We start from the raw sequence: 27,068 nt of genomic DNA on the forward strand, positions 1-27,068 counted from the left end.
TCCATACATGGCCCTAAGTAAAGCTATTGGGGCAATTTAATAGCAAGACAACTAGCATTTTCAGATGCAATGTCACCTCTATTTAACGCAACTGTTGACAATTATCTACTGCATGTCTATCTATCTATCTATCTATCTATCTATCTATCTATCTATCTATCTATCTATCTATCTATCTATCTATCTATCTATCTATCTATCTATCTATCTATCTATCTATCTATCTATCTATCTATCTATCTATCTATCTATCTATCTATCTATCTATCCCCATTGCTAATTAGCAACATCATCATCAACACAAATAAAAGGTTGTGCAAATATAATGGAACAAAATAGATACTAAACTGTGTTTAAAACCATGATTGTGTTCACATCCTACCTTTCAACAACAGAAAGATGATATTGGGCTTTATTTCAGTTTTAGTTTTACATAATACTTTTTTTACTAGGCTGCACAAGGTGTTTTTAAGCAGAACATGATTTTCATGATGTGATGCATGATTTGCTGCTCTAAAACAGCAAAGTGCAATACTAATAGCTACTTGACAAAATCCAAATTTGAGGTTGGTTAATTGAATTATAATTGGTTGCTGTGTTTTATTTGTACTTCGAATTAGCCTATAGTTGTAAAATAAAATTAGAATACATACAGTGATTTGGTGCTTTAGCCTATATGCTAAACAGTATGTCCTAACAGATAGCATCTAGTATGGTTAAAAGAGAAATATATTCATATGCTGGTAGCGCCATCTAATTTGCCCTACACTGATGACAAATTTTTGTAGTGTGTGCCAAACTTCACACATTTGGGCTGATTTACTAAAGAAGTTGATATTTGTTAATTGTGTGAAAATTTTGTTACATTTTTCATACATATGAAAAGCATCTGCACTTGGATGGGCATTCAAAGTGAACAGCAATTTGCTTTTCGCATGATTAAGTGGCTGAAGTGAACATTAACACAATTTTTAGTAAAGTGTCTCAACTGCTTTAGTAGATCAACCTTTTTGCATCTAACTAAAAGAAATCCCATTTATCTGAAAGTATTGGTCCCTTAACTTGAAACTGAGCTTAAAAAAAATAGGATTTGCTATGTTATGTTATAGAGAATGTCTAGAAATGTTAATTGTACCTAAGCAGTATCCTGAAAATGCACTTTTTAAATGAATTTCATCATGATAAATATTAGAGTACTTCCGGGTATGTGAGGAAGTAGACGTTCCTATACCCACCACCTCATAGCTGTATACCTGCAGTGTGAGATTAAGGCTCTACTGCCTCTGCCTGTTAGTCTCGTGAGATCTGGAGGGAGATTTGGTGATGTCACTACTGTACTGCACACTCTTCTCCTTGCTGGGTGCTCTGACATGAGGAAGCAATGGCCTGCCTCTACTAAGATGGCCGCCACCATATAGAGACCCAGTGCAGAACAAGGCATGGTAAGTCAATAGGGAAAGAGCAGCTACTGAGATAGCACAGGCAATAATGATGACCAGGTCTTTGCCTTTTGCCTGCCTAATTATGGGCACAGCTCGCAGAGTTCATTTCCTCTTTGAGTGTTTTTGAGGGAAAGGTTTGGGGGGTGGGGTTATGTTTGCTGGTTATTATTTTCCTACCATTGTTCTACTGTTCACCAATCCAGCAGTCTAAATTATTACACCCAACACTTCTCTATTTCACTGAGCATTAGCTCCCCCTTTCTGAAAACTAGAAAGTGCTTAGTACAGTGAGGTCTGAGGCTGCATTCACATCTGGGTGTTTTGAATCATATTTATGGCGATTCTGCCCGTGATTTTAAAGCGTCGATGTGTGAATGACAAATTGCAGAACGCACATTTAAGATGCCATTCATTTGAATGGCACCTAAAATTGCGGTGTGGTTCTGCCACAAATGTCATGCAATAAATCGTGCTGTAATCGTGGCAACCCGCATCGTGTGAAGCTTGTCACCCAAAAAAAGTTCAGGAGCTACTTTTGGCTGACATGCTTCACACGATGCGGGTTGCCGCGAATGCAGCGCAATTTATCACGTGACAATCCCGGCAGAAGTGCTCCACAATTTTAGTTGCCATTCAAATGAATGCCATCTCATGTGTGCGTTCTGCGATTTTTCATTCACATCTCAGCGCTTTGAAATCGCAGGCAGAATCGTGGCAAATCTACCTACGATTTAAAACACACAGATGTGGATGCAGCCTAAGTGCACTCATTTCATACCTCTCATAAATATATACTAAAAACCCGCTCAAAAGCATAACCTTAATTATAGATAGGCTGTGAAATAGTTTCCTAAAAAAAATCCCTTGTGTAGCTTACCTATAATCTTGCTTATTGGATGACAGTACTTTTTTTTTTTGAAGGTATGATTTTGTTCTGCCTTCTCATCCTGTCTCAATAATTCTCATATGATTCATCCATTCCTTTGGAATGCTCCAGTTCTGGTTGTATGAAGTGATTCAGTTATATCTCATATCCTGTAAAATTTCTGCAACAATCAGAATGACTTACTTATGCTGAACATTTACAGACTAATAAATATTTAAACACAAAAATAAAGCGTTAGATGAGAACACAGCATAAAGAACATTATTCCTGTTTTGGCCCAACTATGATTTCCTTACTAAACATTCAAACTTTGACAATAATGGGAAATATATTTTAGACTAGATGTGGCTTTGATAGCCTGGGTACATAAAATAAGAATTTTGAATGACAGTTTAGAGCAGTATAGAAAGTGCTGTCACTCTTTTTGATAGACAATTGTCAGGAACATGGCATAATATACTCTGTTGGGTTTATACAACAAAGTGTTGCAAGATCAATAATGACATTCTGTGCATAGATACTGTATCTGTCACTGATTTCATTACACTAAATGTAATGCTATAGGCTGCTGCGCTTTGCATATCTTCCATGCACCATCTTTTCTTAATCAGAATTATCAGCGGCTCATGTAAATTGTCCTATTCTGCGTTGGTTAACAACATTATACTACATTTTCTGCAGAATTCAATCATCATATAAGACGACAGAAGATAAATCACTTAAGATGAGTCCTAGAGCAAAGCGATCTAAGCTCTATGCACTAGATAAAGAGAATGAAGCTACAGACTACGTGGTTCCCGTGTTCAGAGGACGGTGCGTATGCTTTACGGTTATTCTTGTGTCCAGCTATTCAATCCCAATGACTTTTACATCACACCTGTTCTGCAAAGTTTCCTGTGACTGTCACCCTATGACATGTACAATGTCACAGCACAGCAGAGAGAAATTCTACATTCTCTTATTGTGGGACTGAAGTGGGGTTATGTTACAGGTCATGTCTTCTAATAGTAGCTTTAGAAGGTATAGCTATAACATTTATAATGAATAAACCGATGATTTTCTGTTTTCCAAAGATATCAAAATGTAATTTCCAATTTTTTTAGAATGTAGCAAGAGTTGTAAATTTTTTTGTAAATAAAATAAGAGATAGCCAAAAGGGGTAAGAGAAACTGATTGACACAAGAATAGGGAGGAATAGGAACATAATGAGAAGATGTACAGCGGGTTATCACAAGTTGAATGTGAGGGTAGGGGTAGGAATTCCGCGCTTATGGATGGAAATAAGGCTGCAGCCCACCTCTAAGTATAGTCCCAAGGGGCTATATCAAATGTTAAAAGAGTAAAAAATTAGGTAAATGGCGCTGCATATAAAAGGATAAATGGAAGGGATAAAAGTATAAATTCCTAATGTGCAATTAAATATAAAATCATGTGATCTCTATAAGAAATTAAATAATTAAGTGAATGGTGATACAAAATGCACATAAATATATAACTTAAGTAAAAAGTAAGCACATATGTGATAAATTCAAAGTGACATGTGCAAATAAAGTGACAATGGCACAGTGCTAGTGTGATTGAATTCAATACATTCACCAAAGAATATTAAATAAATACGTTTAAATATATATAAAAGTCCAAACTCAGTCCATAAAGTGCTTGAAAAAACTGTGATTCAAGAAAAACGTGGTGATACAATATTATTCAGGGGGTGATCCGGTGATGGGTGTGGGGTGGGAACACTCATGCACCCCTCCTGTATATCCCGCACTCACCAGAGATGTGTACCCCTACAGGGGTAATAAGCCTTAGGGTAATAGCCTTTTCCTGGTACTCCTAATAGTAGGCTCTCAGATGGAAATATCCCTGGGTGTCGCGGCCCCTACTGCTTCTTATGCTGTACCTGCTCGTTTTTAAATGTGAGTACCTGTCTTATTTTATGTTTTAATAAACGGATCAAACGGTACTTCACCATATGAAGTCTTCCTTTTTTATATGCTATCCTGGGATATCTCCCTATATTGGAGAATGGAGCAATAAGGTGATCTTGCTTATTGGGGATTCCTGACCGCGCAGAGTAAAGACACCCAGGGATATTTCCATCTGAGAGCCTACTATTAGGAGTACCAGGAAAAGGCTATTACCCTAAGGCTTATTACCCCTGTAGGGGTACACATCTCTGGTGAGTGCGGGATATACAGGAGGGGTGCATGAGTGTTCCCACCCCACACCCATCACCGGATCACCCCCTGAATAATATTGTATCACCACGTTTTTCTTGAATCACAGTTTTTTCAAGCACTTTATGGACTGAGTTTGGACTTTTATATATATTTAAACGTATTTATTTAATATTCTTTGGTGAATGTATTGAATTCAATCACACTAGCACTGTGCCATTGTCACTTTATTTGCACATGTCACTTTGAATTTATCACATATGTGCTTACTTTTTACTTAAGTTATATATTTATGTGCATTTTGTATCACCATTCACTTAATTATTTAATTTCTTATAGAGATCACATGATTTTATATTTAATTGCACATTAGGAATTTATACTTTTATCCCTTCCATTTATCCTTTTATATGCAGCGCCATTTAACTAATTTTTTACTCTTTTAACAAGTTGAATGTGGATCTTTATTTGGGAACCTAGATGTCAGACTGTATTTGCCATATATCACTACCAATGCCTAGGTCATTTCATATTTTGTCTCCTTCTACTGGCAACCTGTGAACAGAAACAGAACTGTAGGGATAAGTGTGCATGTAGGATGTTGAGAGGAATCAGAAGATTCAGTATAATTAAAAAACATGAACCCATCTCTCATTTCTATTTTATGTTGGTCAGTACTGTTATATAATAGCTCTGTATAAAGAACAGAGAGGTAATTGCCTCTCTTAGTGAATTTGAACAGTAGTTTTCACCTAAATAATCACTTTATACAAGGGTTAGAGCTTGTCTAAAGGGGTGTCATGGCTCAGGTGTGCTTAGGTCAGCATGACATCTAAATGTGGCCCTGTCTAGAGGATACACTTACCTAAGATAACATTTCATTAGAAGTGCTTTATGTCTGGTGGTAAAAAAAAAAAGTCAAATGGTTGTCTAAGTTAAGTTTAACTTCATTCCTAAGCTTTGGGCTGCTGTAGATGTAGCTCATCAGTGATCTCCCCAGATGTGGGGTCTGTTGGAGACAAGGAGGTTGGGGTGAAGATGCAAAGAAAGAAAAAATGGGCAGTGGGCAGTATGTGAATCCACAAGGGACATTGGCAGTGGTTAAAGTTGAACTATAGGAAAACCTTTTTTTTTCAGATTGGATAGAGTAAGGGAGGGTTATAAGGTTTATTTTTGCCATCTTTGTCTCATTGGGGAGATTTCCCTTCACTTCCTGTCCCTTAGCCAAACAGGAAGTGAGGAGAAATCCCTGAAAATTAAGGAAATTTTTAGAGGACCCCTAGGTCACCAGAACTAGTGTCACCATTGGAAAATGTCCCCTCTATTAAATTTGAGGGGATATCCTAAAATATGGGATTTTCTTTTACTTTGAATGATAATGGTAAACAGGACAAATAGAGAAGGTGAATTTCCCTAACGGGGACATAGACAGTAATAAAAACTGACAGATATACTAATCCTTCTACCCTCTATCTAAAACTAAAAAAAAAAAAAGTTTTGCCTTTAGTTATACTTTAATACTGCTAGGTTCACTTTAAATTCCTAAAATTTAAGCTGTAGATAATCAAAGTGCTAGTTTACAAAAAAAAAAACCCTCTATGCAGATAAGTCTGTAAATAAAAAACAAATTGTGCAACTAAAGGTGAATAATGACCTTGCTATAGGTGTAGAGCATTTACTAATTTCATGAAGCCTGACTAAAAAGCTCATAGAACGTTACTAAGAGACGCCTAACTGTTACTGTTCCCCTTCACCATCATAGGAGCGAGCGCTCAAACACTGAGCTCAGAGCTACTGCATCAGGGGAGAGAAAGTGTATGAGGAGGTTTGAATCAGAGAAAGCGCTCACTTTGTGATGGTGAAGGTGAACAGTAACAGCTAGGCGTCCCTTAGCAAAGCCCTAGGAGTTTTCCAGTCAGGCTTCATGAGCTTCATAAATGGCCTACACCTATAGGAAGAGCATTATTCAACTGTAGTCAAAGCTTGTTGATGTCCCTTATCAGATGTCCCTTATCTGCACACGCAGTTTTTTGGTAAAGATGAACTATTGGCACTTTTCCACTGCAAGTACCGGCTCGGCTCTACTCGGCCCTGCTCGGCCCGGTTTGCTTTTCCACTGCTGGTACCTCATGGTACGATGTTGGAACGGTTCGGTACGGTACGGTATGGTTTGCTTTTCCACTAAAGTAGTACTAAAGTTAAGTGGGTGGGATAACAACAGGGTGGGTGGGATTCTCTGACCAATCAGTGGCTAGTAGTGACTGCATGCAAAGGATTGTGGGATATGGTACCGGGTATGGTACTTCTTGGAACCACAATCGAGGTGGTACTGTTTTTGAGAGCCGTACCGTTCGGTTCCATGCAGTGGAAAAGCGCCGCCGTACCGTACCGAACCGTTCCTACACCATACCATGCGGTACCAGCAGTGGAAAAGCAGAAAAGCGAGTAGACCCGTTCGGTTCCATGCAGTGGAAAAGCGCCATATACCTTTAAACGTGATAGCATTCATAACAGGGTTAGAGCTATTCTGAGTGCAGTTCATAGTCGGTCCTCCAAACTGCATAACATTACAAAACAATGACAGAAACCCTGCAGGAATATGTTATTATCAATTGATGTTATTATCATTACTCCTAGTATATAGTGTATATAGTACCACTATTTTATTCAGTGCTTTACAGTATACAGTAAACAAGTTATCAATTTAGAACAAATACAGTAGAACATAGAATTAATAGGAACTATGTACCAAGGCTATTAAGACTCTGTTTACTAGATCTTACAATCCGATAATGAAAAAAAGAATTGCCCAAAAATGATATCAGACAATGTTTGTATTTAATACAGATACGAAGTAAGTGGAATTACAGATACAGAGGAAGAAAGGATCAAAGAGACAGCCGGATATGTCGCTCGAAGGAACCTTTTTTCTGCTGAAGAAGGAATTAGTGTGTCCAAAAAATCTTCTTCTTCTTCTTCATCATTATCATCTGCACATTCTGAGGCTTACCATAAGAAATCCAGAAATCTCTCCATACGAGAAAAAGCAGAAATTCTCTCTCTCAAGAAAACGGTAACAGAAAAATATTACGTATACATATAACACTGATTAAAGCCCACCTTAGCCCAAACTTTACTATAGATTTGGCAACCCTTGGGAAGGGCAAACACTTTTGTCAAGTTGTTAATGCTGTTCATGATCCTGTTAGGGCTCTTTCACACGGGTGTTCCGATCAGATCCGCCTGTCAGTTTTTTAGGCGGATCTGATCGGATGCCCCATTTAGCCCTATGGAGCAGCGGATGTCAGCTGTGACATGTCCGCTGACACCCGCTGCCATCAGCATCTGATCCTGTCCGTGAAATCCGGACGGATGGAAACCCTATTTTGCATCCGTCCTGGGGATGGGATCGGATGGGATCGGATGAGAGCGGACATGCGGTCCGCTCTCATCCGATTCCCAAAGAGAGCAGCGGGGCTCTGACACCTCCCTCTCCTCACATAGTGCGGAGAGGGAGCTGTCATCCGCCGGCTCAGCGGGGATCGGCGGATCGATCCCCGCTGAGCAGAGCACGGTCCGCCCTTAGGGAGGTTTCATCCCACTTCCTGTTCCTTCCAGAAAATGTATGTGTCGTTGTTAAAAAAGCTCCACAATAGTTATATTTTCTTAGAATACTTGGAAAGTATGTTCTAGGGCAGGATGTACTAGAGACTTTCTATTGCTCCTCAATTTAGAGTGCATTAGTGTACTGTATTTTAATATGGTCAAAATGTACTGTAGCTGACAGGAACAATTTTCAGAGAATAGTTTTCACTGTGCAGAAAATAGTGGGTCGTAGGCTTCCATCTTTAGCAGAAATCTATAACTCTGGATGTCTTGGTAGAGCTAGGGCTGCCACCTTATCCCTTTAAACCCAAACAGATATTAACAGGACTGGCACAAGAGATTGTGCTGCCTGGGTCCAAGAATTAAATGCTGCCCCCCACCCCCCAAAAAAAATCACGCCCAACAAAGGGCCCTCACATCCATTATTTTATATAAATATAAAATTTAGAAAATATTATATATACTGTTATCTTTTTCCATAACTCGGACCGGTCCACCAAACACCCACTGTCCTCAGTCCTCCTGTCACTTATGTGTCCGCTGCACCTACCGCCTTATAAGATTCAGCCTGCCCTGTGTGAGATGGAGTGCGCTGATGTCTGACGTCATTGTGTACACCACGATCACGTGAGGGACGTTCCCCAGAGGAGATGCTTAACCTCCTCATACTCATCAGTTTGCACTACGGGCGGCAGTATGGGGAAATGCCACCAGTAACGTGCTGCAAACTAATGACACACATAACTGCTGGAAAAAAAATCTTGGAGTTAATTTGCTGCCCCTCTCCGAGTTCTGCCCGGGTCCAATGGACCCAGTGGGACTTATGGTAGGGTCAGTCCTGCATATTAATTACACAGGTTCTGTGGCTGATTAAGGGGGTAAATAAACTCACTTAGCGCCTTATCTGCATTAAATTAGCCTCAGAACCTGTGTAATTAATATGTGATCGGTTTAAAGGGATGAGGGGGCAACCCTAGGTAGAGCAAAGAAAAATGATCCATTCCATCCTGGCTATCACTTATTGATATATGAATTATCACTATTAGGCAGACATTACAAGAATATTAAAGTTAGAACAAAGAGAGTAAAGATCTTTTTTTTTCCACGAGCTGTTAAGGCAATAAATAAATAAAATTATTTGAGCTAGGTATCTTTTTTGGTAAAGGTTAGTGTTTGTCATCTTATGGGATTGTTTTTAAGTAATGTTTGTATAAGTTTTTATGGATGTGTAAGGGCTCTTTCACACGGCCGCTCCGATTTCTTCTTCCGCTGCGGCACTTTTTTTTTCACGGACACGGATGTCACTTGTGTCAACCGCTCCGTATGTCCGCATATCATCCCATCCGTTTGCGGATGATATGCGGACATAATGTAAGTCTATGTGATTGCGGATGTCAGCGGATGACACCGCTGACATCCGATTTTGCATCCATTCCATTTTTTTAACGGAAGAAAAATAGGGTTCTTTTCCGTTCCAAAAAACGGAACAGAACTGAAAGGACACAAATCGGCTGTCAGCGGATGGTCATCCGCTGACATCCGCAATCCCATTGACATGCATTATGTCCGTATATCACCCGCAAACGGATGGGGTGATATACGGACATACGGAACGCCGTGTGAAAGAGCCCCAAGTGAAATTTGATTGTGTTTTAAAAAAATTGAAAGGAGTTAAGTTTTCTAAATTTCATGTGCTCCGGTTGGAGAGAATTCTTATCACTTTCTGTTCTTATAGGTACTTAAGGGAATATCTCTAAAAGCTCACAGGCTGCAGTAAAAAAAAAAAAACCTGATAGAGGTTCCATCCCTACCCCCTACCAAACTTGGGCTGAAGTTCTTTTTAAGTCTAGCTGCAACCACTTTTTGTTCAGTTGTAAAAAGTTCAAATGTATTTCAAATTCTATTTTCTGTGACCCCATTGTAGAAATGGATTTTCATTTCCTGTCCCTGTCACACTAAGAGAGTGTGATTGTCATCAGGACACGAAGGCTTGGACAGAAAATACTCAAATATTCTAAAGATCCCTCAAGAGTGTGCTTTTTTTTGTCTGTGTCCCTGTTGGAGAGATTTCCCATAATTCCTGTCCTAGCAGGAAGTTAGGGGAATCTCCTTAACAGAGACAGAGACAGCAATAAAATCTGGACAGAGGCTTTAAAGGAATTGTAAAGTCAAATTTTTTTTTTTCAATTAAAATAACAAACATGTTATACTTACCTCCTCTGTGCAGTTGGTCTGCACAGAGCAGCCTGAATCCTCCTCTTCTCAGGTCCCTGTTCATGTCTCTTGGCCCCTCCTTCCCTTTGAGTGCCCCACAGCATGCAGCTCGCTATGGGGGCACCCGAGCCGAGGCACAGGGCACAGCTCCATGTATCCATTCAGACACGAAGCTGCACTTCAGCCTTGCCCCCCTCCCCTCATTGGCTAACTGACTTTAATTGACAGAAGTGGGAGCCAATGGCACCACTGCTGTGTCTTAGCCAATGAGGAGGGAAGTCCCAGATGGCTGAGACAGTCATGGATATCGCTGGATTGAGATAGGGATCAGGTAAGCATTAGGAGGGGCTGAGGGCGGCTGCTGTACACAGAAGGTTTTTTATCCTAATGCATTAAGATAAAAAACCTTCTGACTTTACAACCCCTTTAGGCATTCCCTGCTCTAACCAAAAGGAAATAAGTTGTTTTGGCTGGAATAGGACTAATTTTGACAGTAATTTTAAGGTGTTACTATCTTATTTATTAGGTTACATCTTCAAGTAGAAACTACAGCATCACCTAGAAATGTTAAAACATGACCAGACTTTTTCATATGCTATGCATAAACAATCAAAATGATTATAACATGAAGCTGAAACATGATTTCCATATGGATTTTATTGGCGTATCAGATGACATTCATTTGATTTTCCCTGAAAAAGCATAAGGGTTGTCAAATTATCAGGTCTATTGCTATCAACAAATTACCAACAACAGTGATCACTAAAGAAACTACTCACATGATCCTATGGTGTCACACCTCACTTTATAAAATGCTTCAGAATCTCGCTTATCAGGGACAAAGCAGGGAAAATTAGACATCTTGCTGGTTTAGTAAGGAGCATCACCATAGCAAAAGATGAGTGTTCTTGCTACTCCCTTAGCTATCCTGTCCCTATTGAGGTTCTGCCAACCCCCCATTTCATCAGGACCATATATATTACATAGGATATGAGTTTAAATAGAATAGACTCAGCTTTAAACTAAAAAGCATCAACAAAGTGCATAAAGCTATCAGTATCAGGTGCTCCTACCAGGCCATGGGACATACCCTGATAGAAAGGCCCCAAAAATTCGAAACACGAGGGTTGGATGAGCTTTGATACTAGATGGTAATCAAAGGTAATAAGGCCACAGAGGTAGTAAAAATCTGGAGATAAGGAGTTCTAGGCTGACCAGACATCACAGATACCAGGATAAGATCCCCCACCATGAAAATAAGATCCTACTGTCTCAACCTCCAATGCATTTGACAATGTACATCATCTACTAAAGAACTTTTACTACTAAGAACTCATTTTTAGAACTATTTCTTCTCAGGAACTATTTTCAACATTGTGTTCATTCTTCCAAATTTAAGACATTAGATATGTATGTCTTAGGTTTTATGGATCATGGTTGGGTAGAAAACTAGACATAAACATATCAGTATAACCCAAGAATGGATAAATTGACGGGCAGGTCAAAAATAGATGTCAAATGCAGGAATTAAAATGATAACACTTTCAGATACCTTGCCAAAAAAGGACATCATTCTATGTAGCAAAATCTGAATTTAATTGAATAATCCTACTGAAAAAAACATTGCATGTCAGTGAATGCCGGTACTTTTAATCATATATTGTCTACATAAATAGGTCTCATAACAGTTCAAGCAATGGTACCAACCAATACGTCACACCACTGCTAACAGCCGTGCATATTGGGTCCTGTGCTGTGGATGTTGCAAGCCTCTCTATTTCTATAGCACACTAGAGGGTCACAGAAGATGGATCATTGCCTATAAATAGAAGGAGGCACAGTTGAGTGTAATAATTGATGTGCCAGGCAAACTAAGTGAACTTGCGAGGATATGACCTATATCTCAGCATTTGCTCGAGTAAATCAGACAGACTCCTGTGAAATATGAGAGTGCTCAACCAGCTAAAAATAAGGAGAGGAGTGCACCATTAAAGTGAAGTATGAAAATAATAAAGATATATGTGTAGATGTAGGAAGCGTTGCTGTAAATACTGAAATAACTGCAGATAGTAGTAAACCGCAATGCTCATTTGAAATTCTTTCTTCATTGACTTCTTGTGTGAAATTGTATGTTATCTGCAAGCTATCTTTGGAAACAGTTACAGTGTTACATAGCACAGCTGTTGGGCTGTTCCAGGATACAGTTTCGAAGTATGTTTCCTCTTTATGAGAGTGACTAATAAATCTTTAAAGACAGGAGAAGTCAAACAACTGATAGTGTCTGATAGCACATAAATACACTAAACTACAGAACAGCAACCACTCCTTTCTGAATAAGACGATATAGGAAGAGATTTACTAAAACTGGTGCACACAAAATCTGGTGCAGCTATGCATAGGAAACAATCAGCTTTTAACTTTAGCTTGTTCAATTAAGCTTTGACAATAAAACCTGGAAGTCGATTGGTTACTATGCCCAGTTGTGCCAGAATCTATTTGTGTGCACCAGTTTTAGAAAATCTCCACCACAGTGTACAAATGATGGATTACTATGGCTGATCTATAGTGTGTTTTTATGTGAAAGGATTCAGTTGGTTTCCTAAAAATTTATGTGACTGATTATCTGTTTTTAAACTGTTACTAAACCCACAACAGTAAAATCAGTCTGTATATGCAGTAAAGCATCCATGTTGTACTCACTGTGGAACCTAAGGGGTTAATCCTCTGCATTGTGTAAAAAGCCTGCTTGATCCTCTCTTTTCTGATCCTCCTCTTCTTTTACTGTCCCCAATCCATCTCCTGATAGAACAGAGTCTAGGGGACAAGCTGCACATGCTCAGTTTGGTGCGTATTGCTAGAGTGTTTTTTTTTTTCTTGGGAGAGTGCATGTGATCAGCCTAGGGCCAATCAGCACTGTCCAGAAAGAGGGTCAAGGGTCTTGCAGCCTCATTGAACAGTCATAGGAGAATGAAAACTCCTCCTACAAGCTTGAACCAGACACTAATAGAAGTCATAAGACTGCTATATACTGCTGATGAGAAAAGGTATTTAGCCATTTTTATTTTCTAAAACTATTGCATGTCCATGTTCTGTATACTGTGGGAGACCAGATATAGTGAATGCAGAGTCCTGGGTTTAGTAACACTTTAACTAAACCCAGGACCCTGCATTCACTACCCTGCATTCACTATATCTGGCTTCCCACAGTACCAGAACATGGAAATGCAATAGTTTTAGTCAATATAAACTGCTAAATATCTTTTCTCATCAACAGTTGGAGCAGTATTGTGACTTCTTTCAGTGTACAGCAGAGTACTGGTTAAATCGTGTAGGAGGAGTTTTCATTCTCCCCTGAATGTCCAATGAGGCTGCAGGACCCCCGACCCTCTGTTTGGACAGTGCCGATTGGCCATGTGCTGATCACATGCACTTCCCCAAGAAAAAAAAAAAACTCTTTAGGAATACACATCAAACTGAGCATGTGCAGTGTGCCCCCGAGGCTCTGTATTATCAGGAGATCGATTGGGGACTCTGGAAGAAGGGGAGGATTAGAGAAGACAGGATTAAACAGCCTTTTTATACAATGTGCAGGATCAAAATTGTGTTCAATATACATCCACCATTATACCATTACAAAAACATCTGAACAAATATAAACAAAAGCCCATGACTCGATCTCGAAAAAACGTAAAGTGCCAAATCAAACCATACATGTAAAAAAGTCCAGGGAATGATGTGAAATGCTCTGGTTCCAACCAATGTAATAAACATATACACTACTTTCCAAATTTGGGTATTTTCACCACTCCCTGTATTCAGGTACACTAACCAGATTCCACTAACCACTTTAAATTAAAGAAGATCTTGCATCTAAGCACCAAAAACGCTATTTAATTCATTTTTAATATTCAAAGCAAATTCCCCCATCCATCCATTTCTTCATGCTTTATTTTGGTGAGAAATCTCTTTGAAAAACACCCCCCTAGCATTTCTGGCCATGGTCGTGATTCATGTAGCATTTACTTTTGTGCCCTTAGCTCAGGCATACATGCAGGAGAGTGTTCTTAGCTGAGAAAACCCCTCCTCCTCTCCTCCCTTCCTGAAGACTCCTGGGATGTATGACATCATTTGCCTAGGCAGCAAACCAGGAAGTGACTGAAGAAATTCAACAAAAAGTTTAAAAAAAGCAAATATGTTATACTTTCCTATCTATTTACTACTGCTAACAGCATGAGGATTAAAAATAATCAGTGATTGGGAGAGTGAAGTTCCATTTTAAGTCAAACAACACTTATTCCAGACCTCTACAGTCAGATCCAGTAAATTGCATGATTATAGCATTCCTGATATCATCAACCGTAGAGTATATACTATATGCAAGGGTAAAGAGAAGATCACATAATGTATGCCATTTGGTAGCCAAGTTTATTTCTAGTTTGTACTTTATTGTGAAAATTCTCAATAAAATTTATTTAAAAAAAAAAAAGTACCTTATATTAAAACGTTTTAAAAAACAGGCAATGTCACTCAAAAAGACAAATGGTGCCCTAGCATCAGGGACACTCATTATGTTCAAAATCACACACCAGCCATCTGCATGTGTGCATAATGATGTCATATTGCTTTGCCCTGCCCAACACGTTATTCCAATCTCAAATTTTGTTAAGAGCTGTCCTGCTTTACTTTTAAGTAAAATAGTGTCCAATTTGTATATAAAAAAACTCATGTCACATGCAGGTGGGTGCCATTCTCAGTGTAAATCTTAGATCATTATAATTTTGCTGAAATTGATTATTATCAATTATCAGTTTTGCTGTTGTAAAAATCGTCCAAAGCAGAAACCCTCAGTTTCATACATTGAGCGGCTTAGGCAAAAAATTTGCTTGAAAAACTGATCTACAATTATTTTTCCTGCTTGTAGAAGATTTTCTTTTTTTTTTTGGTGGGGGGGGGGGGGGGGGATTTCCGGTAGGTCATATTTTAATTTTCTTTGTATTTGTGTTTTTCTCCTCTTTGTTTTCGTGTGGTTTGCTTGGAAGCCATTTAACCACTTTACCATCGGAGGATTTTGCTGTCTTACGTCCAGGCCACTTTTTGCGATTGCGCGGTCGTGCGACGCCATATCCAAACGAAACTTACGTCCTTTTTTTCCCACAAACAGAGCTTTCTTTTGGTTGTATTTTATCACCTGTGCGATTTTTACTTTTTGCGCTATAAACAAAAAAAGAGCGTTTATTTTGAAAAAATAACAATATTTTTTTTTATATGAAATTCCCCCCCCCAAAAAAATGTAAAAATCAAATTTTTTAAAAATTTTTGGCCAATTTGTTTTCTGCTACCTATGTTTGGTAAAAAAAATCACAATAAGCATATTTTGATTGGTTTGCGCAAAAGTTATTGCGTTTACTAACAAAGGGAAAGATTTCTGTCATTCTTGGTGTTTTTTTTTAACGCGTAATGGCGGCGATCTGCGATTTTTTTTGCGGGACTGCGACATTGCGGTGGACAGATCGGACCCTTCACTGACATTTTTGACACTTTTGGGGGTACCAGTGACATTACTACAGTAATCAGTGCTATATATATGCACTGTTACTGTAAAAATGACACTGGCAGGGAAGGGGTTAATTTTATTGGAGAGGGAGGGGTTAATGTATGCCTGGTGCTTACTATCGTGTGGGGGGAGGTGACTGAGTGACATAAGGACAGATCGCATGTTCAGCTATGCTGAACACTGCAATCTGTCGCTCCTTGTCACTGAGGAGATCCGCCCGCTCTGTTTACACAAGCGGGCGGATCTCCAAACTAGATTCCCCGACGATCGGAGAAGAGCAGCGGCGATCGCCGCCGCTCCTCCCCTGGCCCGACTCCCGCTGTGACTGAAAACAGCGGGACGATAACGAGTCACATTGCTGCAGTAGCAGCAATGTGAGCAGTGGTAAAGAGGTTAAAACCCCCTACCAATATAAAAAAAAAAAAAGCCTTAAAGTAGAATTATAGGAAATTTTGTTTTCCATTTTGGATAGAGTAAGGAAGGGTTATAACCCCAGAAATGTTTATTTTGCCATCACTGTCCCATACATTGACTTCCTGTCCCATATCCAAAACAGGAAGTGAGAGGAAACACCCTTAAATTAAGGGAATCTCTTAGGGACCCCCCACTGGAAGATTCCCCCTCAAATTAAGATGGTGAATCTCCCTAACGTGAGCACAGACAGCAATAAAAACTGACAGGTGTTCTTTTCCATCTCCACTCTAGCAAAAACGAAGCAGAAAAGTTTTGCCTTTATTTATACTTTATGGTTCATCCTCATTCACTCCAATGCATTTTGCCAAAATGGTGAAATAAGGGGGAGGGGGGAGGTTGGTTTTTATGTATGTTTGTATTGTTGTTTGTTGGAAAACTTAATAAATACAAATATTCAAAATGTTGAAATGAAAACTCTCAGTTTAGTTTATCTGAAGGCTCAGAGTCCCCTTAACAGCACAAAGTCATGACTTCCCCGAGACTGGCGCTGAAAGATTTGTCAAATCTCCATTTAACACAAAGTTCCTACATCCAACAAAAAAGTTTGCCTACTTTTTAGCTATTTATTTATGAACAATATCACACTGATTTTGTGTATCTTCATTTGTTATTCTCTAGATATGGGTATTTATCAGTATAACACATAGCATCGTTGCTGCATACTGTTGTCTTCAAATGTAACTTGCTGTATTTTTCTAGATAGAAGACACTGAAGAGTTTCACAAAAAGATAAATGAGGACTCATTGCTACATGCTCCTGTCTTCATCATTAAGATTCGTTCTCACACTATCTGGGAGACACAGACAGTAAAGTTTCATTGCACAGTGAGTGGATGGCCAGAACCACGAGTCACATGGTATGTTCTCCTTTATTGGTGTGCTGATTCTTGTTGTCTGAAGGCCTAGTTGCAGCTTATTTTACCACAAGAATAGATGTTCACACTAAAATGTTGTTAAAATTGGGATTGATCTTAATTCACAAAAGCATAATGTATGCTGTATTTTCACGGCTGTGGCCTATTTGATTTTTATCCTTTTGTGTAATGGAAAAAAGCTTTTTATTCACTCAGAATGTTTTTGTTTTCATGCAGGCAATTTACTGCATGCACATGAAGTCAATCCACAAGCATTTTATTACCTGTTTTTCTAGTTAAGACACAGGGGTTGATTTACTAAAAGCTGAGAGTGCAAAATATGGTGCAGCTGTGCATGGTAGCCAGTCAGCTTTCAACTTAAACTTGTTCAATTAAGCTTTGTTCAATACAACCTGGAAGCTGATTGGTTTCTATGCACAGCTGCACCAGATTTTGCACTTTCCAGTTACAGTAAATCAATGCCACAGTTAGCTTTAGGCCCCTTTCACACAGGCGGACCGTTCAGATTTTTGGCGGATCTGTACGGTCACCCCATGTATCTCTATGGGGCATCGGATGTCAGCGGAGACATGTCCGCTGACATCCGATCCGTCAAATCTGGACGGATGGAAACCCTATTTTCCATCTGTCCAGCCGACGGTCCGTTCCCATCTGATTCCCCCATAGAGATGCATAAAGACCTGACAGCTGTGTCTCCGCACAGGAGCTGACAAAAAGGCCCCTTTTACAGTGGCGAAGTCTGCCAGCGGATCCACCTGCTCAGCAGGAGATCTTTTTGCTGATCCCCGCTGAGCAGGCAGATGACAGGTCCGTGTCTGCTCTGCTGATGCAGAGAGGACATGGACGACACAGCCTGCTCTCCTCTATGGGCTGTCAGATGCAAAAACGGGCCACCTGTCTGTTTTCATCCAACTGTCACCTTATCCAATCCACCAGGCGGATAGGGAACAGATCCCCATCCGTCTGTTTTTAGCGGACACGGTCAAAACGCATGTCGACGGGTGTCAACGGACAAATGTTTGTTGACATTCACCGCTCCATAGAGAGCAATGGATGGTCCGATTGGGTCTGCCTGAAAAAACTGACAGATGGACCCAATTGGTCCATCAGTGTGAAAGGGGACTTAATGTTTGAGTTTTAGTGAAATGTCTTTTGAAAAACACTCCAAATATGTTTAATGACAAGGACATTGAACTCAATACCCAGAGGACACATAAAATAATCTCAAGTGTGAGAAAACAGATAGTGCTCAATAAGGAGTTTGAGCAGTGAGGAGGGAGGACTATGTTCCTTCATCCTCTTACCTGCAAGCACTGTATTGGATGACGGGTACATTTTAGAACATCGATGGAACCAGGAAAGGTAAATGTTAGCTGACAAAAATGAATGATTTAGTATTTTTACTCATGTTTTAAGTCTCACTTTCACTTACCGGCACGCACTGGTTGACTGGTTAGAGCTCTGAGAGACCCAATAATGAGTTCACTAGGGGGACATAAGCCCCCTTTCATTGCTGGCACTTCTCCTGGGCACCAGGGGGGCCAAAGATGCCAGTGTTCATGAGCATCAGGTTCAGTTGCTTGGGGCGGGTGGGGGGGGGGATGCTTGCATGCCTGGAGTGTCAGACTGGTTACTTCTAAATAAAATAAATAGCCATGGGAGTGTGGAAAATGTTTTTAAAAACAAAAGCAAAGAAGTAAAGCAAAGAAGCACTTAAAATAGACATAGCCCACTCCAAACCACAGAATAGTTATGCTAGAACTGTTCTAAATCATACCACCTTTGTTGTGAATGAAGTTACTGATACATTTCTGTGCTCCTACACTTGTGAAGGCTTTGTTATTCTGTTTGTTTTTTTTTTTTTTTTTTTTGTTTCCAGATCTCTATAAGAAATTCACATATACCAAATGGTTTTGAATTAATATGCACCTACTGAGTATATAGTAGAGCACTGAATCAATGTATATATTGCTAGATTATAAAAATAATGATGATTACCCAATCCTCCAATTATCTTCTTTTACTCTCTTAATTTATACATGAGGCCATGGTACTGTATAAGATGCATTATTATGTGCCCCTTTAATTTCTGGCTTTTATACAGATATAAGAGTATTGTACCTATTAATGATTAAGCTCATCCTGGTGTCTTTTATACAGGTATAAGAATAATGTTCCTATCAATGATCAAGCTTATCCTGATAAATACAAGATTGAAAGTGAATATGGTCTTCATTCACTGGAGATATATAAGTAAGTAATGAGCATAGCTCCAACAGTGACTAGACGTTCACACAATGTAGAATCATACAAAGAACAGAAAGAAAAATCTTTAATTATGGGCTTCTGTATTTGTTTCCTGTTGCTTATTGTTAGCTAATGCAAGCATGCAATGAATGTTCCGTATTGTGGTGCACCTCATAGTGCACAGATGATCAGAGATTAACAGCTTTGTGTTCCTACAGACTGCTGTCACCTCCCTGTCACTTCCACTAACAGATTTCATGCTTCACCTGTTTGTCACTCAGGGAATATACCTTTGTGCCTTACATGCAGCTATTTATGGTGTGGGGGCAAAAAGGAGTCAAAAAAGCATACAGCCTGCAGGCTGGAAAAACACAATATGAGCATGGCCAGCTATCACAGAACTAATAAAATTGTAGGGATCCTGAGGGGTAATTTTTATGATTGCTCCAGATTATGGTTAAACTGACTTTAATAAAGGGACATGCAAAGGTAGCTGCCAAAGGCTTACCAGGAAAGTGTTTTACTTGCATATTGGTGATATGGCACCTGAGGGCCTTAAAAAAATCACAAAGTGACTCGTTATTTTAATGTAAACCTCTCCCAAAATAATTTGGGGTGCCAGCATTGTGCTATTTTTAAAAATACTGTATTCAGCTTCAGTTTTTCTAACCAGGTAAAAGTATGCTGACAGAGAAATTGGAAAAAACTGTCTTTTAAAGGTGATCAGCAAAATTATTTATCTTAGGCTTCTTTCACACGGCCGCTCCGCTGCTTTAGTCCGCTGCGGGACTTTTTTTTTTTCACGGAGCGGATGACATTTCTGTCATCCGCTCCGTGTGCCCGCATATCATCCCATCCGTTTGCGGATGATATGCGGACATAATGTAAGTCTATAGCATTGCGGATGTCAGCGGATTACACCGCTGACATCCGATTTTCCTTCCTTTCCGTTTTTTACACGGATGAAAAAATAGGGTTCTGTTCCGTTCCAAAAAACCGAACAGAACTGAAAGGAGGAAAATCGGATGTCAGCGGATGGTATTCCGCTGACATCCGCTATGCCATATACTTACATTATGTCCGCAAATCATCCGCAAAAAAATAGGATGATTTGCGGACACACGGAGCGGCCGTGTGAAAGGACCCTTATGATATTTTTTTCATTAAGCAGTGCCTTTTTACAGGTATTTTATTATTATTATTCAGTATTTCTATAGCGCCAGCAGTTTACGCAGCGCTTTACAATGTTAGAGGGAGACAATACAGTTACAATACAATAAAATACAAGAGGATTAAGAGGGCCCTGCTTAGAAAAGCTTACAATCTAATAGGGTGGGGCAGGTGGTACAAGAGGTTGTAACAGTAGGGAATGAGCTGATGGAAGATTAGTTGGAGGTGTTATTCATATTTACCTTCAAACCCTTAGTAAAAATTAAAACAAACAAAAAAAGGTTTGCAAAGTTTAACTTTCCCCCAGGTCCTAGTTGGGCCCTCTCTTTAACCTGAGAAATATTAAAAAATTATTCAAACCCAGAAGGGGCTTCCTATAATCTTCATAATTTATTACAGTTTATCTGATTACAAATTTAAGTTGCTATACCATTGATTATTTTATGAAAACTGGAGGAATAAAAGTGGACCCGTTTCTCATAACAGCGTATCAAAATACTTCATGTTGCAAGTGCATTTCTAAGAAAGGAAGGTAAACTTGGTCGTCTGCCTTCTACAACAGCGATATCTTTCCTTTGACTTGGATGATGTCAGATGGGCACTTTTAGCACCATGTCTGACAATCTAAATACCCTGTGGAAAATGACCGGTGGTATTTGGTTCTGTCACATTTAGATCAATGGCTGCCTATCCTATGCATGTATAAAGATCACAGAGCTTATAACTGACATGCACAAAGTAAAGTGTCAGCATGTCAGCAGATTACATTGTAATTGTCACATAAACTGGGAATGTAATGGCATCTGTTACATTTTAAATGCCATGCTTCCAAGTAGGCCAGAAAGGGTGGCAAAAGTGTCCTACAGTTTTCACCAATTAGGACAGTGTCTCAATGTTTTTGTTTTTCATTAAACCATTTGAAAATTAATGTAGCCATTATACTAAACATATATTTTTCAACATTTCACTTGAAGTTTTTCTTAGTTAGTTACATTATAATTTTTCATTCATTAACCACTAACCAAGTTCCCATTGTATTAGTGGATGAGCATTATCCGTAATATACAAATAAATGCAACAGTGATCCTGGACTGACAGAGGGCATTCGGTACCAGAAGATACACTAATTCTATATTTATTATACTAACATATTTTTAATATATGCTAGAATTGTGCTGTAAATAAATAGAATATTGCATGCATTTATTTATGCAATAATGATTTGTCTAACCTGCTTTATGTTTAAAAGAAAAGAAAAAAAATTAAACTAAAATTGGGAACAATATTAAAAAAAAAATTGATCTGTCAAACTTGGAGGCAGAATTACCAGTTTTTAGTGCAAAATGGCAGATTGTAGTTCTTCAGAACCATGCATTTACGATGGGGTTGATTTAGTAATAGAGCAGAGCACATTAAATTTCTCTTTGCAAGGGAATTTTCACTTAGCTTAGTGAATGAGGTGAAGTTGTTCTGACTTCAATCATCCAACTGTGTCTGAGCAAAAAAATGTTTTTTTAATTTTATTTGAACATGTTTTGGTATTCTTTAAATAGTGAATTTTTACTTTGTTTTCACCTAGTTCACTAACATAGGGTGAAAACCCTCTCTGCAAAATAAGGATTTACTTTGAAAGTGAACATGCTGTACTTTTATACTATATTAATTAATGACATGATACACACATATTTATATTTATATATTTACATATTTATATAACTTATACTTTTTAAGATTTTTTTTTTTTTTTTTTTTTTTAGATGCATGTTTTAGGGGGTGGATTTTTTAGTGCAATGTCAGAGAAATAGTTTCCTATTACCTATTTTAGCACAGTAATCATGTTGTATGTGATATTTATTAGCGAATATATTAATATCTTATTCTATACATAGGCGGAATGCACTCTTTTGTTGTATTTGTTATTGCTATGCATGTGTTAGTATGTAATTGGTATTATTTTATGGATTTGTAAACTGTGTTTAAATTTGCTTCTTGCTACAGTGTTTGCTACAGGTGTTGATGATCTAAAAAATAATATTAAGTCCTTTCTGGCAAATAATCAGCTTTGTTTATTGGCAACTGAAAAAATAAATGCTCACATAAAATAATTCTAGCCATAGTTAGTAAGTGCAAAGTGTCATGACTGTGCACAGTGTTGGAGAAAATCTGACTTAAGCAATTTATAATGGGTAAGTGAAAGGCTGGGACATACACATTTCCTGTAATGCAACTGATACGTCTGGAGCTTGTAAAGGCACCAAGATATATCATGAATACTAGTTTAAAGTTAAATAATTACTGTTTTAGCTTAGTATGTAAAAACTGGCACAACTATGGATCTATGCTTTAAATAAAGTACAGCAGTAAAGCACGGAACCACTTTTTGGATGCATATGTGGTTGCATATTTTCATATAGTAATGAACTTTTCCATTTATTAACTTTTTTTTGATTTAGTAAAGAGAGTTGATTCTGTATTTATTTCAAATATCCAAACATGGAGATGTGAAAAAAAGTTTCCACACAGGTGTATTTCAACTGATTTTGCACTTAAATAGCCCTCACCCTAAAGGGTTTGAATTAGCAGTCCATTCTTAGATAGATTTTACCCCAAATCGCTGTCACTAACACATTAAACATAAAGGCAACTGCCACTTGTATTGTTTTGGCTTCAATGGTTTTTTTTTTTTTTGAAAGATACAATATATATAACTATATATAATAATATATATAACTTACACTATGGCTCCTAAGAGTTAGCACAGGACCCTCATGTACAACTTTGGTTAAATACATAAAATATGAAAAATTGCTTGTTTTTTCTGCTAGTAGCAATTTCTTATCTTCCCACAACCCATGAGTCAATTTTTCTTTAATTAGAAAGTTATTGCAGTCACGCTTAAATGGATGCCAAATTTTTCTGAATATATAAATCTGTGTCAGGCCAAGAATGTCATGTATTTCAATATTGGGAAGTAATTCCAGTATACTCAGCATTCAAATCTTTGAGTGTCCTTAAATGGTAATTTGGTCATGATTCACAAATATATGGTCCTGAGTTTTACCTGTGATATTCCTAAATAGTGTACATCATAATGTGGAACAGTGGCAGGCTACTTCATAACTTTCCATCCTCTAATGAGGAACCAGGCAGAATATTCTGACTAAAGTGGAACACCATCTATACCATATTTCCATGTTTTGTGTAAAGTATGGAAGGGTTAACCTCTGTCAGCATTTTATTGGTGAACAAAATAGAAAAAACTGCACTAGAACTCCTAAACAACAATATCACACAGCAGCTAACACAATTCTCTAATATATGGTATGCATAAATTAGAAAACATTCAGTGCAGTGCATAAAATATCACATATAAATAACATGTAGGGGAAAAAATGTTCATATAACGGTGTATGACTGTAAATGAGGAAAAAATTAGGAAAGTTGTGAATCCTAAAACCAACCTCCAGGCTTTTCAGCAAAGGAATCACCACAAAGATCACAGCGAGAGAAGAGTAGAGGCTTACCAGATTGTAATGACCCTCGCAGGGAGAGGTCAAAATATGCCTTATGACAATCCACATACAGCCTCCCAACTGTTCCAGGGATCCCGACAGGTTGCTTCAGTATGTCCCACATTAGTGTATGATAAGGTTAACTTAGAACTGATTGGACACTTAAAATGAGGCACAATGCTTAAATTTGGCATCTGCTTAGCCATTGGGATTCACCAAGAGCAGTAAAGATTTTGTAAATACCAGTCAGAACCCGTAGTGTTGGCAATACAGTGACAACATGGAATAGATCTAGACCAGCACATCTTCATTCTCTGCTTTCGTTACAGTCTCAAAAAAAAATCAGCAAAAAGAATATTGTTTATCATGTCAAGAAAACTATAGACTTGGTACAGGCCCTGACCCCATTAAGGCCCCTGGCTCCCAGTTGAGTATTAATGATATGAAGGTATATATTATACAAAAGATTTTTCTTTTCTTTTTCAATATCTTTTTTTCTGAAATCTTTCTTGTAAGTGTATTTTGAACTTGAGTTCACAATTATATTTATTAACTGATTAGGTGATTGATTGCATTTTTATTTCTACAGCTGTGACTTTGAAGATACAGCTCAGTACCATGCATCAGCAATGAATGTGAAAGGAGAGAACTCTTCATTTGCTTCTCTTGTTGTGAAGAGTATGTTTTTTTGTTTTTTACTTTTTTCTCTGTTTATAGAAATGTATTGTTTGCTGGAATTAAGTTCAAATTAAATTTTTATTTATTTTTTACAGGATATAAAGGAGACTTGGATGTGTCACCTTTAACTACTTCAAAAGGCGAGCCGTTCAGCTGTAAGTTTTGATCAGTTATTTACCCTATAGGGTAACAAGTTATGAAATAAGGACAAATGCAGATACTTTCTAAAAAAGCAACTACCAGCTGTTAAAAAAAAAAAAAAAAACCTTTCTTAAAACAGGACCCAGGATATTTAGTCCTTACCAATGGGTTATGAAAATAAAAATTCACTGCACTTGATCTAAAAAAGATAACAACGTATGGTATATCAGCAGCCATCAAAAAAAGTTGTTGAACCCCCAACTAGCAAAAATAAGTAAACAGGTGTGCAGCGCCTAATATAATAATAAATTTGTCACATATTGGGTCAGTATGACAAAAAAGTGTGAATGGATAATAATAAGGATCAAGTGGACATCAAAAATAATGAACACCTTTAAACAAAAAGTCCATAGGAAAAGAGCCCTAAGGAGCAATCCCATTAACCATGTGCTGATATGATGGCGAAACCTCCACCAAATACCAATGAGTGTGGCCTCTTACCAGATTAAGTAGATCCCCATTACAGAGATCCACATTCGCTGCGATAGTAATTGTCACAAACACAGTTGGCAGATAAATAGATAATAGATCCTTTTGTCCAAACCACATATACTCCAGGAATATTAGTAGTGCACCCTCATAGGTAATGGCAAAATGAAACAAAAAAGAGAACTCCCCATGGTGAAGTAAGTAGCGAACTTTAAATTTAATGACTTAGAAAAGTTCTGCACTCACATTTACACAAACAAGGTACGCTTTAAAACAAATCCTGCAGAGGTGTTACCATAGAAGCAGTGTGGAAGTAGGCAGCCGGTATGCTTCACACAAAGCAAAGAGACTCGGGGGAGATGTAGGGCTTGCATACAATGCCGGTGTTCATTATTTTTGATGTCCACTTGATCCTCATTATTATCCATTCTCACTTTTTTGTCATACTGACCCAATATGTGACAAATTTATTATTATATTAAGCGCTGCACACGTGTTTACTTATTTTTACCAATGGGTTAGAAGGCAGCTACCTTCAGTTGACTGGACACTGGCAAAAAAGGACAGGTGCAGGGACTTCCCCTATATCAGGCATCCCAAAATGGCGGACCATAGGCCAAATGCGGAATGCGTCACTCTCCCATTTGGACCGCCACGGTCCCACCATTTAGGAGCCTTTTCTTTCCCCTGCCGTCGCTCTGTAATCCTCACAGAGCTGACAGCGGGAGGCGGGGCAGTTCTGGATGGAGGACAGAGCTGCCCGAGGTTAAGAAGCAGATGATTGGTTGCTAGGATGAAGGGCAATACCCGCAGCCAATCACTATCTTGCAACGACCGCCTCTATCAAGACAGCACAGCATGCCTCTGATCTGTCTGTGTAAGGACAGTGAGGGAGAGGAATTTAAACAGGGCTAAGGACTGAATTTGGGGCGGGGGAATGTGGGGAGATGAGGACTGGAATGTGGGGGTCTGACGACTGTGAAGTTGGGGAACTAAGGACTGGAATATGGGGGAGCTGAGGACTTGAATGTGGGGGGAAAGAGGACTAGAATGTGGGGGGAGCTGAGGACTGGAATGTGGGGGGACTAGGGACTGGAATGTGGGGAAGCTGAGGACTGGAATGTGGGGCCGCTGAGGACTGAAATATGGGAGAGTTGAGGACTGGAATGTGGGGGAGCTGAGGACTAGAATGTGGGGGGACTGAGGACTGGAATGTGGGGAACTAAAGGCTGAATGTGAGGAAGCTGAGAACTGGAATGTGGGGGAGCTGAGGCCTGCAATGTGTGGGAGCTAAGGACTATAATGTGGGGGAGCTGAGGACTGAAATGTGGGGGGAGCTGAGGACTAGAATGTGGGGGGAGCTAAGGACTAGAATGGGGGGGACTGAGGGCTGGAATGTGGGGAAGCTGAGGACATCAAAGTGGGGGGAGGTGAGGACTGGAATATGAGGATGCTGAGGACTGGAATGTGGGGGGACTGAGGACTGGATTGTGGGGGGACTGAGGACTGGAATGTTGGGGGACTGAGGACTAAAATGTGGGGGGACTGAGGACTAAAATGTGGAGGGATCTGAGGACTGGAATGTGGGGGAGCTTTGAAC

At 38.9% G+C, this 27,068-nt stretch overlaps 2 protein-coding genes across 2 annotated transcripts in view; one reads left to right on the forward strand and one right to left on the reverse strand.

Moving 5' to 3' along the window:
• Window positions 1-27,068, reverse strand: part of TGIF1 (TGFB induced factor homeobox 1) — a 398,124-nt gene that overhangs the window by 289,702 nt on the left and 81,354 nt on the right. The window lies entirely within an intron of this gene.
• MYOM1 (myomesin 1) overlaps window positions 1-27,068 on the forward strand; it is a 149,619-nt gene that overhangs the window by 19,073 nt on the left and 103,478 nt on the right. The window contains exons 3-8 of the mRNA XM_082258207.1: window positions 3,010-3,141; window positions 7,356-7,581; window positions 17,056-17,213; window positions 19,392-19,484; window positions 24,750-24,838; window positions 24,934-24,993. Coding sequence (XP_082114333.1) covers window positions 3,010-3,141; window positions 7,356-7,581; window positions 17,056-17,213; window positions 19,392-19,484; window positions 24,750-24,838; window positions 24,934-24,993 — 758 coding nt within the window. The remainder of the gene's footprint in view (window positions 1-3,009; window positions 3,142-7,355; window positions 7,582-17,055; window positions 17,214-19,391; window positions 19,485-24,749; window positions 24,839-24,933; window positions 24,994-27,068) is intronic.

Source organism: Pelophylax lessonae (genome assembly GCF_965119305.1).
Source record: "Pelophylax lessonae genome assembly, chromosome: 5".
NCBI classification, from domain to species: Eukaryota; Metazoa; Chordata; class Amphibia; order Anura; family Ranidae; genus Pelophylax; species Pelophylax lessonae.